The sequence below is a fragment of the Oncorhynchus masou genome, chromosome 15, assembly GCF_036934945.1.
Source record: "Oncorhynchus masou masou isolate Uvic2021 chromosome 15, UVic_Omas_1.1, whole genome shotgun sequence".
NCBI classification, from domain to species: Eukaryota; Metazoa; Chordata; class Actinopteri; order Salmoniformes; family Salmonidae; genus Oncorhynchus; species Oncorhynchus masou.
Window position 1 is genome coordinate 15,118,716 of NC_088226.1, and position 15,039 is coordinate 15,133,754.

Consider the following 15,039-nt stretch of genomic DNA (forward strand, 5'->3'; position numbering starts at 1 on the left):
AAAAGCTTCTACCCCCAAGCCATAAGACTCCTGAACATCTAATCAAATGGCTACCCAGACTATTTGCATTGCCCCCTGTCTTTTACACTGGTGTTACTCTCTGTTATTATCTATGCTTAGTCACTTTAATAACTCTACCTACATGTACATATCACCACAATTGCCTCGACATTGACTCTGTACCGGTACTCCCTGTATATAGCCTGGCTATTGTTATTTTACTGCTGCTCTTGAATTATTTGTTACTTTTATTTTTATTCATATTTTTTTGGTTAAAAAAATAAATAATCTTAAACTTCATTGTTGATTAGGGCTTGTAAGTAAGCATTTCACTGTACACCTGTTGTATTCGGCGCATGTGACAAATACAATTTGATTTGATTTGATTGACACAAAGGGCCTGGCTTTTCTGCTTGTGTAATGTAAGTAGATTGGTTTGGGTTTTGCCCCTCGTCACCAAATGTCAATTACTGAAGCTACAAGTGCATGAACTGAAAAGTAATAGAAATGACCCGTGTTATTCACTACAATGGAGAAGTCCCTTTTGTCGATCATTTCAGAAATTATTCTGGGAGAAAATGAGAGAGGCCATGAGAAATAGAAGCACTTAGAGCTTTGAAGGTTCCACATGGCTTTCACTGTGAACTTCGAGAGTGGGTGCATTTTAGCAGAATGATAGTCATGTTGGAGAAAGGACTTACCATCTGTTTGCTTTGCTTTAGGAAAACAGCCTTGTTTCACTTGTCTATATCAGTCTAAGCCAAGTAACAATGAAAATCATGAAGCTACTGTAAAAAAACAAACTATATTGGTCCAAATACACCTCAGTTTTTAAAATAATCAGTATGTTTTCCCATAGGATTAACTTATTGCAAATCTATTTGTGTTCTTCCTGTATAAGAAAAGGGACAGTATCCTGGTTACCTCCTCCTCGTGGAAATAACATCTTTGCCATATGCTTTTTATTAAAAACAATTACAAATTGCTATGGCAACCCAAGTCTGGGCACATAAGGTCTCATGTAGTTTCTGTAGCTTCTGTACTAATTATCTCTACATGAGTCACTTAGAGACTGTGACATTTCAAGAGTTGAATGTCTTTCTCTACAGGAAATACTGTATATATAACCTAACTCAATCTAAAGATATCTATACAGCTTTCAACAACAGCCAGACTTAGTCCAAGGCTCAGTAGGCTGAGGGTTGCATGGGGCTCGGACTGTGGCAGAATTAACTTAACAAGAGATCTGGAGCAATTAGGTCCTCTTCACCACTCTGTGTGAACTAATGATCAATTAGACTTGTGTACTAAGTGTCTATAATACTGCCACAACATCTACAGTATTGTCAATACAAATGTCTATTTTCTCCTTGTGTTTCAAGGAGGACTTCTCCAGATTGCCTCATTAGCTAATGAGAACGGGCTGCTTATGTAAAGACTTTCAAACGGTGACCTCAGTGTTTCCACACTATGCATCTAATTATAACGGAGTAAATTGGTGTCTTGATTGACAGTGAATGATCAGGCCATCACCACATGTACAGTCGAGAATAGGAAACTCTGGCCATGAAATTCTATCTTGTCCAACGCACCCCCCCCCTCTCCCCCCATTTCCTATGAAACTCCATACGGCAGTGACCCAATGGACTTGATAGTTGGGGACAGGTGACAACGGAAAGGCATTGGATTGTGGGAGACATCTGTGAGGGGAATTTGTCTCTGCACAATGATGCACAGTGCTACAATACAGTCTACTTTGCAACCCTTTAGAAAGGGTGGAACAGATGGGAGGGAGATGGTCCATTTAACAGCTGCCTGCAAAACATTTTTTATGGAGACGAGTTGTTCAACTCACTGTGGAGGAATATACCATTCATAAATGTTTATAGCCGTACCAAATACACAACGATGTTCTCTCTCTCTCAACAGAGTAAGCAGGTAAACAGCAGCTAAACAGAGGTACATTTAAATCAAGCAAATCAAATTTGAACAAAAACTTCAAGGAATATGTTAAATAATTCCACAGCACCCTCCAACCTCCCATAAAAATAAAAAATAAATCTATAACACCCTTGCCTTTTGTGAACTGACACTCGCGCTTGACTTTTTTCCCTACTAGCACTGACCTTGCTTATAGTGTATGTCCTACCGAGCTATCTGAAGATGAACACACTCAGTCACTCTGGGTGTGTCTGCTAAATGACTAAAACGCAAAAGGAACAACACAACACAAAAGATTCATAGCTGAAATGTGACTTGGGCATATCAGAAAGGGGTCTAAATGAAAGTGCCATCGCACCTGAAAGGACATCTTCCCTTCCACTCAGCCTTAGCGCCTGTACAGTTCAACAGATGGGTGCAGCCCTGAGAGGTGGTTGGTATTTCAGTGGAGTCTGACAGAATCAAAAGCTCCAGTCTGTCCTATGATTGGCTGGCGCTGTCTTTGATTACATGGGCAGGGGATGTGAGGATACAACACATGATGCTCATTTCCTATCCCCATTAGTGTCCCCAGGCACCTGCTAGGGGGTGGGGGGTGGGGGTCCCCTCTTCTCCTATCATATCCACCAGACTTCACAGGCCTAAACTTCAAAGCCTGCTCTGATGTCCCTGCAGGCTGCTGTGGGTGGGTTCTATGTGCTAGTTAGTTAGTTAGTTAGTTAGTTAGTTAGTTAGTTAGTTAGTTAGTTAGATCGACTGAGACCGAGACAGACAGAGCTCTTTTTCAGACAGCTAAAGGATGAAATAGACCCTGAGAAGAGAAAATGAGTGGGAGGAGAGAGAGATTCAGAAAGAAACCAGCAAGTGACTGAATTCCTGATGCTATGTACTACCTTCATAGATGGCTGTATTCAACACAAGCGTAATTGTTAATTACATAGCCTAATTCAGCATCCAGGGGCAAGGACATTCATCCATTTAATGTCTGAATCACACAGTGTACTCGAGGGACAGAAATAATTGGTCAACCACTTTAACAGCAATCATTGCGCAGACAGAGTTAGGGTACAGTACATCGTGTCTCTAATTTTCTCTCCTTGCTTTCCACAGACAGCAACTTCCTTCTTGGGAATGCCCAGGGTCGCCAAGGTTACCCCATTGTGTACTGCTCGGACGGCTTCTGCGAGCTGACGGGGTTTGTGCGCACTGAGGTGATGCAGAAAACATGCACGTGTTGCTTCCTGCACGGGGAGGAGACCAGTGAGAGGGTGAGGCAGCAGGTGGACAAGGCCCTGGAGGGACAGCATGAGTACCAGGGGGAGGTGTGCTTCTACATGAAGAACGGTGAGCATTCAGTCAACACATGGTGGCCCTCCATACAACATCATCCATCCAGATCTATCTTTTTAATGTATTTTAGAACAATGGACAGAGGATGCAACATACACCAAGTTCACATCTGCACAATATGTGCAATACAGCCAAATACAGTCCTCAACTCCACGTGTCATTACATTTGAACTCAGTGGTGTTCAAGGTCATTTAAATTCAGAGTGCAGATTATTTAATGGGACAATATACAAATGTTTTGAGTCAGATCATTTGAAAAACACAATTTTATTGAGTAAATGTACTTTGGTTTATTTTCATTTTGATAAGAGATCAAAATGCAATGAATTGAAGGTTATTTGTTGACGTAATGTCACGGTCATCCTCCTCTTCATCTGAAGAGGAGAGGCGAGAAGGATCGGAGGACCAAAATGCGGCGTGTTCATCATTAATTTTAATAAAGAAAACACTGGACAATGAAACACTATATAAAAACAATAAACAAAATAACAACCATGAAGCTAATGCGAACTGTGCTGAAACAAGCAATCAACATAGACAATCACCCACAAACAAACAGTGCAACCCAGGCTACCTAAGTATGATTCTCAATCAGAGACAACTAATGACACCTGCCTCTGATTGAGAACCATACTAGGCCGAAACATAGAAATAACCAAATCATAGAAAAACAAACATACACTGCCCACCCCAACTCACGCCCTGACCATACTAAATAATGAATACAAAACAAAGGAAATAAAGGTCAGAACGTAACACGTAAACATATACATTTACAGATTTTGTCGGCCGTGTCGTTAGATTTGGGGTGGGATGGGATGGGGTCCTGATAAATTATTGGGAAAAGAACGGGTTCCCCAGAACATTTGAGTACCACGAAATCTAACTTCTTCTATAATGTTGTGTTAATAAAGGAATTAAATTGCTCTATGTTCTAATACCCAATTAAAATTATACACTCTGTCAATTCATAAGGATTTGTAAGACCCTCATTCTATAATAATGGACAGAGCCTAGTCTTAAAGTCAAACAGCAGAGTTTATTCACGAGAGTACTGAACACAATACAGGTTACCACAGGTTATAAAATGAAAATGACGTCATTAGTTTCAACACCAACCCGTGCCATCTCCGTTCCAGTACAAAGGGTGTATCTCAAGCCTTCCCACATCCGTCTCCCTACCAATTTAATATAATTTATGGCTGAGCCAAGGTTTTCCGGTGTAGATAAGTATCCTAGCCAGTCTGAAGATATCGTTCATTCATTCCTACCCAGGAACAGATCGTCATTGTTCTAATCCTTGATTCATTCACACACATTATATTCAGTACTGGGATCAAGAATTAAAACTCATACATATTCAACAACATAATAGTATTCTGATTAGTACATATACAGTAACATAATAGTATTCGGATTAGTCAGTCCTGATTGTAATGTATACATAATTAGTCATCATTGATAAACATTCCCTTAACATATTGCTTCCACAGGAAAACCATTCTGGTGCCTTCTTGACATTGTGCCAATTAAGAATGAGAAGGGCGAAGTGGTTCTATTCCTTTTCTCCTTCAAGGATGTCACTGAGTCGTACGGAAAAAGCCACCAGCACAGCAACAGGAGAGGGGGGGAGGCCACAGGTATCCTACTAACTCTGCAACACTGTGGCTTCCACCATATTGAACCGTTTATAGTTTAGACTATGATGATTTAATAAGTGTAATAACCCATTCAATATGGTCCTCATGTCATCAGGCATCTCAGAGGACGCATATCAGAGCAGAAAACGCAGCCGTTCCCACTTTTCCCAAGCCAGGGAGAGGGGAAGGACTGTCCTGTACCACCTCACCAACCAGTTCTCCAAGAGGGGCAAGGGGAAGCTGCCCAATGTGAGTTCCCATAGATCTCACCGTACTGTACAGTAGAGTGCGTTGACTCATTGACAAGAGGAAAGGCATCATTTCTTATATTACCAACTGTTTTCTGAAAGATGACGTCATTTGTTTTCATACCACATGTTAAATCACATTCTTACTACATTCAAATGAAAACATATTTGAGCAGACGTGTTTTGTAGCAAATAGAGCGTGGTGACATTTACCTATCCATTTGAGGAAGGTTGAGCTTGGCCCAGATAGAGGAATTGATCAGGCAGCCTTTGAAGCTCCGGTCTGCTGTGTGTGGTCTTTGTAGTGCTGGCATATATAGAGCAACAGAGAGACGCAATGTGGCCTTTTGCAGATTGGGACATGGGAAAGCTGGGGTATCATCTCACTAATTAAAGGAAAGTACTGGAAGAGAGATCACAGTACGACACAGCAGTGGACAGACAGAACTAAGGATGTTCAACCTTTTCCCTCTTCCTCTGTTAAACACATGTTATATGAGGTAGTTGTTATTTAAAGATACGTCAATTGTACCGTTAAATGCTGAGAGACTTCAAACTTAAAAAAATCGATGACATTTATGAAAATTCACTGTCTCCAAATCCTGCCTTTTACATACTTGATGGTGATCAGTCAATGTTTTTTAAGATTGTGTAAAAAATGTGGTTACCATTGACAACAGTAAGGGCTATGTGGCATTGCATGCTTTGAAAAATTCAAATTTGTGTTTTTGCTGTGACAGTTCTGTACACATTCAGTTGTTGTTGTACATCTAAATCCTCCATGTGCAATTACCAAGTAATTATCTCCCATAATGTACCCAGCTATTATCCCACCAAGGGTTCCCACTTGGAGGTTCTGCTGACCTATTCAGTCATGTCATGTTGAAGAACGACAGAGGGAGTTTACTTTCAGATCTCATTACCTCATGGGATCTCCAAAGTACCTCATCCGTATTTCATCTCCCTCATACTGAGTCATTTATGGAGGATAAAGTCAGGGGTTCTGCATATGTGTCAAAAAGAACATGTCGATAACTGTCTCTTCAGGTCTTTCATGTATTGTAAAGTGAAATGAGGTTCCATTTGATCCCCAGGCCTGATTATCTGCTACTGTTTCTGCAGCTACTACTTCTGTGAGCCTGTGGCCACTAAGTGCATGATTTTATTTGTATTTATTTCACCTTTATTTAACCAGGTAGACTAGTACATGTTCTCATTTACAACTGTGACCTGGCCAAGATTGAGCAAAGCAGTGAGACAAAAACAACAGCACAGATTTACACATAAACAAACGTACGGTCAGTAACACAATAGAAAAGAAAAATACAAAAATATAAGTACAGTGTGTGCAAATGTAGAAGAGTAGTGAAGGTTATATGTCTGTCTTGAAAAGATGCCATTGAACCCTTAAGATGTTTCTTGATTTTAGTTTCTGATTATTTGTGTAATTGTTTGACATTTTACTTCACTGTTAGGCGCTAGTAACACAATCATTTCTCTGCACCCGCTTTACCACCTTCTAAACTGTGTACCCTACCAATAAACTTTGATTTGATGTCCTTGATTCCTAAAAGGAACATTTACTTCTCCTCTCTTGTGCCACAGAGAAGTTTGGATTGTGGCCAAGGGAGAGCTGTAGACACTGATTTTGATGTAGCTAGGGCAAGTATGTTTCAGTGCATTCTTGAGATGTTATCATAGGTACAAGTGCCACTGTGCCAGTGTGGTGTTTGGTGCTTTGTCTGTGACCTGCGACCTATGACCTGTTACCCTTGGCCCCTGTCTCCCTGCAGAGTGTATTCCAGAAGCCCTCTCTCCCAGAGTACAAGGTGGCAGCGGTGCAGAAGTCCCGCTTCATCCTGCTCCACTACAGCGTATCCAAGGCCCTGTGGGATTGGCTGATCCTCCTGGCTACCTTCTACGTGGCGGTCACCGTGCCCTTCAATGTCTGCTTCGTCAGTCACCAGGACGACGACTGTGACTCCCGTAGCACCATTGCCAGTGACATCGCAGTGGAAATGCTCTTCATTCTAGGTAACATACTGTTGTATAACAGTACTGAGAGTGGCAACATAGTATTCCAATGGTAAATGTCATATCACTCTGGTGGCTAAATGAATTGGCACCAGTATCTAGCTCCTCTGGTATATAGTTGGTATATAGATCAATAATAGTTATTTCCTGCTGTGGCAGTGGGTGTTTCCTTGGAAATCAGTCACGCTTGACTGTACTCTCTCACCCACCTGCATTACCAACTCATCATGGTGTCTGTGTCACCCCTGGTTACAGTACAGCTCACATTTTGAGCCACAATTAGATACTTCCAGTCTCCGATGGATGTGTGATCCTAAAACAGCTGTGATGGGGCTCTGACTTTTTTAAGTTGAGGAAATGGTAATTATGTGCAGTGACTTTCACGTACAAAATTATCATCACCTCGTGTGTTATTCTAAACCATTGGTGTCATGCCATAATTAGCATTTACAGCTCACCTGGAAAATACTGGAATGTAGTAGCCTATACACCCATTTTACTCACTTTTTGTGTAATTGAGTAAAGGATAAAATATTATTTTGCTCATGTTCTGCTGGGTTTTCTCCCTGTTCCTCCCCAGATATCATCCTGAACTTTAGGACCACCTTCGTGAGTCAATCGGGTCAGGTGGTGTACGATGCCCGCTCAATCTACCTCCATTACTGTGGCACCTGGTTCTTTATAGACCTCTTTGCTGCTCTGCCCTTTGACCTCCTCTATGCCTTCAACATCACAGTGGTGAGTTTGTATGGGGGCATTAACTGTGCATGTGTGGGTGTCATGGACATTTGGCTTCGCGTGTGTATGCAGTTCCTTATCCTATCTTGAACAGACAATGCTTGTTCGATAGCCCTTCCCAGAATAATCGTTTTCCCTCTTAAAATATGTTGTTGGTCCTCTTTATTTCCCCTGAGCATTGAATTGTAACCGATTAGGTCTTGCCACCTCCATGCTTTATTGTTCTGCTCCTTCCTTCTCTCCAGTGTCCCTCCCCCTATCCACTAGCTGCACTCCCCATCGCTCTCTCTCTCTGTCTCACGGATTAAATCTCAGCAAATAGCCTTCTCACTTAATCTCACCTGGGCTTCTGAGATGTGATACTGTTCAACTTCCCCTTTTTTCCACCAATCATTTGTTTCTCAAGCTTTCCAAGAGATGTGCCGTTCTTTACTGGTGAATGTATCTTTAGCCTCTGGGGGAAGTGGGATATCTGAGTGGTAGGAGGAATGTTTGCTCACTGCATCTCAGCTCAACCGTGTCCCTGGAGTTCAGTACCGAGGATAGATCGTCTATACTGTATTTGATGTCTGACGACTTTTAACCGGGCTATGACTCAACCCTCTAACGTCTTTTGGCCTTTACACATGTCACAATGCAAACGGTCATCTCTACATGAATCGTTGCGTGTAAACATGTCCGTTACCTCCTGTCCAGACCTCGCTGGTCCACCTCCTGAAGACGGTGCGTTTGCTGCGGCTGCTGCGGTTGCTCCAGAAGCTGGACCGTTACTCCCAGTACAGTGCTGTGGTCCTGACCCTGCTCATGTCTGTGTTCGCCCTGCTGGCACACTGGATGGCCTGCGTCTGGTACATCATCGGCCGCAAGGAGATAGAGAGCAGCGACCCTGTCACCTGGGATATAGGTGAGCGCCTGTTTGTGAGTGTTTGTGTGTGTATGTTTGTATATTGTGTGTGGTTGTTGGACCACTCTCACACAGTAGACACATCAACATAATGTTTCCTTTTGTTGAGCTCCTTGGCTTACTATAGGGAAGCAGCCATGTGTGACCGCTATTCTCTCTAAATGTGTCTGTAACACAGTAACTTATTTAACTTGTCTGACAGCTAGATGCTATGGCCCCTTTGCACATTCGGTCCCTGTACAAGCCCTCCATAACACCCTCCCAGTAGACCTCACAGCAGGTGTAGGACAATGGACAGAGACTGTTTGAGACTACTCCCAGCAAGGATACCTCACACTCTATAATATCACCTCTGGATGGAGAGAATCACCAGTCAAGCAGACACAAAGGAAAAAACAATCCAAACTCTTTCACTGGTCTCCTATTAGATCCCTGTAAAGAATTTTTATTTTTCTCCTCCTGTCTCTTCCTTGCCCCCCCCTCAATTCAATTCAATTCAATTCAAGGGCTTTATTGGCATGGGACACATACTGTATGTTAACATTGCCAAAGCAAGTGAAGTAGATAACAAACAAAAGTGAAATACACAATAAAAATGAACAATAAACTCTCTCTCTCTTTCTATCCCTCTCTCTTTATTTTCTCCCTCTCTGTCCCCCCCCTCTCACTCTCTCTCTCTTTATCCCTCCCTCTGTTCTCTCTGTCCTGTTGTACTCTCCAGGCTGGCTGCAGGAGCTGGGGAAGCGGTTGGAGACCCCATACATCAACAGTACGGTTGGCGGCCCCTCCATGCCCAGTGCCTACATCGCCTCCCTCTACTTCACCCTGAGCAGCCTCACCAGTGTGGGCTTTGGCAATGTGTGTGCCAACACAGATGCCGAGAAGATCTTCTCCATCTGCATCATGCTCATGGGGGGTAAGTTCATCTGCATCATGCTCATGGGGGATCCGTCCATCTGCATCATGCTCATAGGGGATCAGTCCATCTGCATCATGCTCATGGGGGTAAGTCCATCTACATCATGCTCATGGGGGGTAAGTCCATCTGCATCATGTTCATGGGGTGATAAGTCCATCTGCATAATGCTCATGGGGGTAAGTTCATCTGCATCATGCTCATGGGGGTAAGTCCACCTGCATCATGCTCATGGGGGTAAGTCCATCTACATCATGCTCATGGGGGTAAGTTCATCTGCATCTGCATCATACTCATGGGTGTAAGTCCATCTGCGTTATACTCATGGGGGTAAGTCCATCTGCATCATGCTCATGGGGGTAAGTTCATTGGAAGCGAGGCAGTGTTAGTAGACATCTTGAGACACAAGCTGTCTTAATAAGACTTCTTGAAGACATTTGTTGTTTTTAAGACATCTTTAGCAGTATTTTCTTCATTCTTTCACGACATCAAATCAAATGAAATGCATTTATATAGCCCTTCTTACATCAGCTGATATCACAAAGTGCTGTACATAAACCCAGCCTAAAACCCCAAACAGCAAGCAATGCAGGTGTAGAAGCACGGTGGCTAGAAAAAACTCCCTAGAAAGGCCAAAACCTAGGAAGAAACCAAGAGAGGAACCAGGCTATGAGGGGTGGCCAGTCCTCTTCTGGATGTGCCGGGTGGAGATTATAACAGAATATGGCCAGGATGTTCAAATGTTCATAAATGACCAACATGGTCAAATAATAATAATCACAGTAGTTGTCGATGGTGCAACAGGTCAGCACCTCAGGAGTAAATGTCAGTTGGCTTTTCATAGCCGATCATTAAGAGTATCTCTACCGCTCCTGCTGTCTCTAGAGAGTTGAAAAGAGCAGGTCTGGGACAGATAGCATGTCCGGTGAACAGGTCAGGGTTCCATAGCCTCAGGCAGAACAGTTGAAACTGGAGTAGCAGCACGGCCAGGTGGACTGGAGACAGCAAGGAGTCATCATGCCAGGTAGTCCTGAGGCATGGTCCTAGGGCTCAGGTCCTCCGAGAGAGAGAAAGAAAGAGAGAAAGAGAGAATTAGAGAGAGCATACTTAAATTCACACAGGACACCGGATAAGAAAGGAGAAGTACTCCAGATATAACAGACTGACCCTAGCCTCCGACACATAAACTACTGCAGCATAAATGTATTACATGAGTTACAGACATGTATTTAAACCTCTTAAGGATCTGCCCCTTTAAAAAATTGTTTTGCCTAAAATGACAAATACCCAAATCTAACTGCCTGTAACTCAAGCCCTGAAGCAAGGATATGCATATTCTTGATACCATTTGAAAGGAAACACTTTGACGTTTGTGGAAATGTGAAAGGAATGTAGAAGAATATAACCCATTAGATCTGTTAATTTTTGTACCCTCATCTTTGAAATGCAAGAGAAAGGCCATAATGTGTTATTCCAGCTCGGTTGCACAAATGCTGAAGCTCCAGATACTCAACTAGTCTAAAGAAGGCCAGTTGTATTGCTTCTTTAAGCAGGACAACAGCTTTCAGCTGTGCTAACATAATTGCAAAAGGGTTTTCTAATGATCAATTAGCCTTTCAAAATGATCAACTTGGATTAGCTAACACAATGTGCCATTGGAACACAGGAGTGATGGTTGCTGATAATGGGCCTCTGTATGCCTATGTAGATATTCCATTAAAAATCAGCCGTTTCCAGCTATAGTAGTCATTTACAACATTAATAAAGTCTACACTGTATTTCTTATCAATTTGATGTTATTTTAATGGACAAAAAAATCTCCTCAAAACTATAATGGTATTATTTCACTGTAATTGAAGTTAGAATAACAAGAATTTAAGCTTTCTGTCCATATCAGATAGGTCCATATCCTCTATATCCTATATTTTTTTGTTTCTTACAATCTCATGATAATCACATTAGCCTACGTTAGCTCAACCGTCACGCAGACGGGACACCGATCCTGAAGGAGTTTGCATTCAGATGTCTCGAGATGTCTTCACTAAATCTCTTAAGAAAAGTCTTAAGGCATGGTGATGGCTGGGTATGACTCTCTTCTGCATATGTATGTGCTTTGAGCACAAAGGAGTAATCTTGTAATACTCCTTGACCCCCGTGTTTCCTGTTCCTCGTCCGACCTTCAGCCCTAATGCATGCAGTGGTCTTCGGTAACGTGACGGCCATCATCCAGCGCATGTACTCTCGGCGCTCGCTCTACCACACGCGTATGAAGGACATCAAGGACTTTATCCGTGTGCACCGTCTGCCCCAGCTGCTGAAACAGAGGATGTTGGAGTACTTCCAGACCACCTGGTCTGTCAACAACGGCATCAATGCCAATGAGGTGGGTCACATGACACTATGTATTTAACAATGGTGGTAACAAACTCCGGCCAATGATTACAACGATCCAATGCTTTCAAATCCCCGATGAGGAGTGGGCAAGTGCACACTTTAGGATAAGGATGGAAAATTGGGATGCAGCCATTAGGGTAGACAAACATACTGTACTGACAGACTGGTCTTTATATATTCTCCGATGTAAATAAATAGCCTTTCAGAGAGAGTACACCGTACGTTGGGAGTAGTTCATTAATTTTCTACAGTCATCTTTTGTGTCACTGCCAAGGTCTTTCTATCAGATGGTGTTGACAGTGTGTGGGTGTGTATTGTAGATGGCCTCGTGGTCTCGTCGTGTCTCCGTGTGGGATGGAGGATTCTAAACCATCTCCACCTTTCTTTCCCAATCTTCTCTCAGTCTTTGCCCAATGGGGTTAGATTGGTTCTTTCAGAAAGTCTTCCTTTTGTTCACAGTGGTGGGCTTAGACCTAATATGGGCATCTTGATTCCTTGGTGCCGCTACAGCAGTTTAGGATTGCAGTTGTTCCGATTGATTCTAGAGTATTATTTGTTGAAATTGTGGTGTTGAGGTGTGGTTATTTTTTATTCTCATTGTTTTATTTGTAATGCACTTTTGTCTTCCTGTTTGTGACAAAGTGTTTGTACCTAGGGCACCATTAGGAATGAGGCCCTGGTCTCATTTGGGCTACTCTGAATAAATACAAGTTAATAAAACCTTGTTTAAGTATCTTCATTATAGACTACAGAGACACAGGAATAAAAAAGATGGTACTCATTTACACCCTCTCATCATCAGCTTCATCATTTATTCTCTGCTGAAGGCGCGACAACAGACGCTACGAAGGATCCCGAGATCTCGCAGATTTCTTACACCTCTTAGCTGGTGCTACTGCCAGTCTAGCATTAGTGAAACAGATCTACAGTGCACATTGTATGTAGAGATTTGAGTCATCTAAGAAAGCTCCCATGAAAACAACTACTGTACATTGAAGTGTGTAGCCACTAACCAAAATATAGCTAGAGTCCAACACAAAATACAAGATACTGTATACTCACTGAGAATTGTGTGTGTTTCAACAATAAATCTAATACTTGTTTGTGAATAACTGGTGATTGGCTCTCCTCACAGTGTTCATCGGCTTGAACTTGGTTTCTACGGTCTATCATCTCATCTGACACATTACATTCCTTTCGCCTTCATCCTCGGACACCACTGTCCCTCTCTGGTACCTCTGTAATCTGATACAAAACCATTGCATTGTGGGTGTTGATGTCCTCCTTCTCTCCTCCTGTCAGCTGCTGCGTGACTTCCCAGACGAACTTCGTGCGGACATCGCCATGCACCTGAACAAGGACATCCTGCAGCTGCCAGTGTTTGAGCGGGCCAGTAGGGGGTGTCTGCGCTCCCTCTCCTTGCACATCAAGACCTCGTTCTGTGCTCCAGGAGAGTACCTCATCCGCCAGGGGGACGCGCTGCAGGCCAACTACTTTGTCTGCTCTGGGTCTCTAGAGGTGCTGAAGGGCGGCATGGTCCTTGCTATCCTGGGTACGTCTTAGACAACTCACTTCCCTGTTCTGGAGTACACTTTCTTTTCATACTTTCCTTTTTCTGTCTCTCATGTCGGCGTTCCGTCTCTGTTATCAACTCTTTGGCAGAGTCTGAAATGGAATCTTATTCCCTTTATAGTGGAATACTTTTGGCCAGAAAAGCAGTGCACTATATAGGTGTCGTGTCTTTACTATCGGCAGGGTAGCCTAGTGGTTAGAGCGGCAGGGTAGCCTAGTGGTTAGAGCGTTGGACTAGTAACTGTAAGGTTGTTCAAACCCCTGAGCTGAAAAGGTACAAATCTGTCGTTCTGCCCCTGAACAGGCAGTTAACCCACTGTTCTTAGGCCGTCATTGAAAATAAGAATCTTTTATTAACTGACTTGCCTGGTTAAATAAAGGTAAAATGAAAAAACAATTGAAGTCATAGTTTTATCAAAGATTCCCTGTAATTAGTATAACGCGATCAAAGCAATTCATCATGTAACTGTAAATAACTAGGAAATAGGGGGCACCAAGGAAAGTATTCAGATTACAAAGTTATAATTTCCCAATATAACCTTTCAGATATTTTCATATCTGATCAATAGTCTTCTGATTAATGATTTATTTATTTTACCTCTCGTTAGTCTCATTCCAAACGTCGTAAATTGTTGGCTATCAGCACGAACCCAGTCTTGACGATGAGTCATCCATACATCAATTGTCTTAAATCATTTATGTGTTACAAACTAAGTAATTCACAGAAATGCATAAACAAACAGTAAATATGGTTACATGAAAGGATAGAATGTGCCCTAGTGGGCTGAACCGACATGGCAGCTTGTTAGACAGAGGGGCAATGGTGGGTCGACTAAGAGTTAATAACAATTAAAATGCTAATACCTTACACATGAACGCTCACTCATTGCAATCAATATATATATATTTACGCTCAGTGTGTCGTCTTGATCGCTGGTGAAAAGTTTTGCAGAATTGTCCGTTTCTCTCCCTCCCTCGGTTGTGGTTAGAGGGGATTGTTCAGAGTCACATTCGTTATAGAATGGATGTTTCGGCGGTTGTCGTTCTTCTCATTCAATGATGCCGAATTCCTAGCGGCAGTCCTCTGATTTAGTTCAAATCAAAAGGGAATTGTATTTTTCTTCATTAAACAGTCCACAATAATCTTATTCAAACAGTATCATCCTCACTCATTCATCTTATACAACCATTAGATGTAAACATCATATCTGAGGCTATCATATAAACAGCGATATGGTAATGTGCCACACCGTCTCCCTTGAGCTTCCCAAGTTGTTCCAAACGCACCAGTTTGTAGCTGGA

The 15,039-nt window shown here is 42.4% G+C and overlaps 1 protein-coding gene across 1 annotated transcript in view; it reads left to right on the plus strand.

The window, feature by feature from the left end:
• The window catches only part of kcnh4a (potassium voltage-gated channel, subfamily H (eag-related), member 4a), a 31,924-nt gene that overhangs the window by 10,639 nt on the left and 6,246 nt on the right, over positions 1-15,039 (plus strand). Inside the window, exons 2-10 of the mRNA XM_064988407.1 lie at positions 3,052-3,285; positions 4,785-4,931; positions 5,047-5,180; positions 6,973-7,213; positions 7,794-7,951; positions 8,648-8,855; positions 9,577-9,771; positions 11,955-12,154; positions 13,468-13,717. Of these exons, the coding sequence (XP_064844479.1) occupies positions 3,052-3,285; positions 4,785-4,931; positions 5,047-5,180; positions 6,973-7,213; positions 7,794-7,951; positions 8,648-8,855; positions 9,577-9,771; positions 11,955-12,154; positions 13,468-13,717 (1,767 nt within the window). The remainder of the gene's footprint in view (positions 1-3,051; positions 3,286-4,784; positions 4,932-5,046; positions 5,181-6,972; positions 7,214-7,793; positions 7,952-8,647; positions 8,856-9,576; positions 9,772-11,954; positions 12,155-13,467; positions 13,718-15,039) is intronic.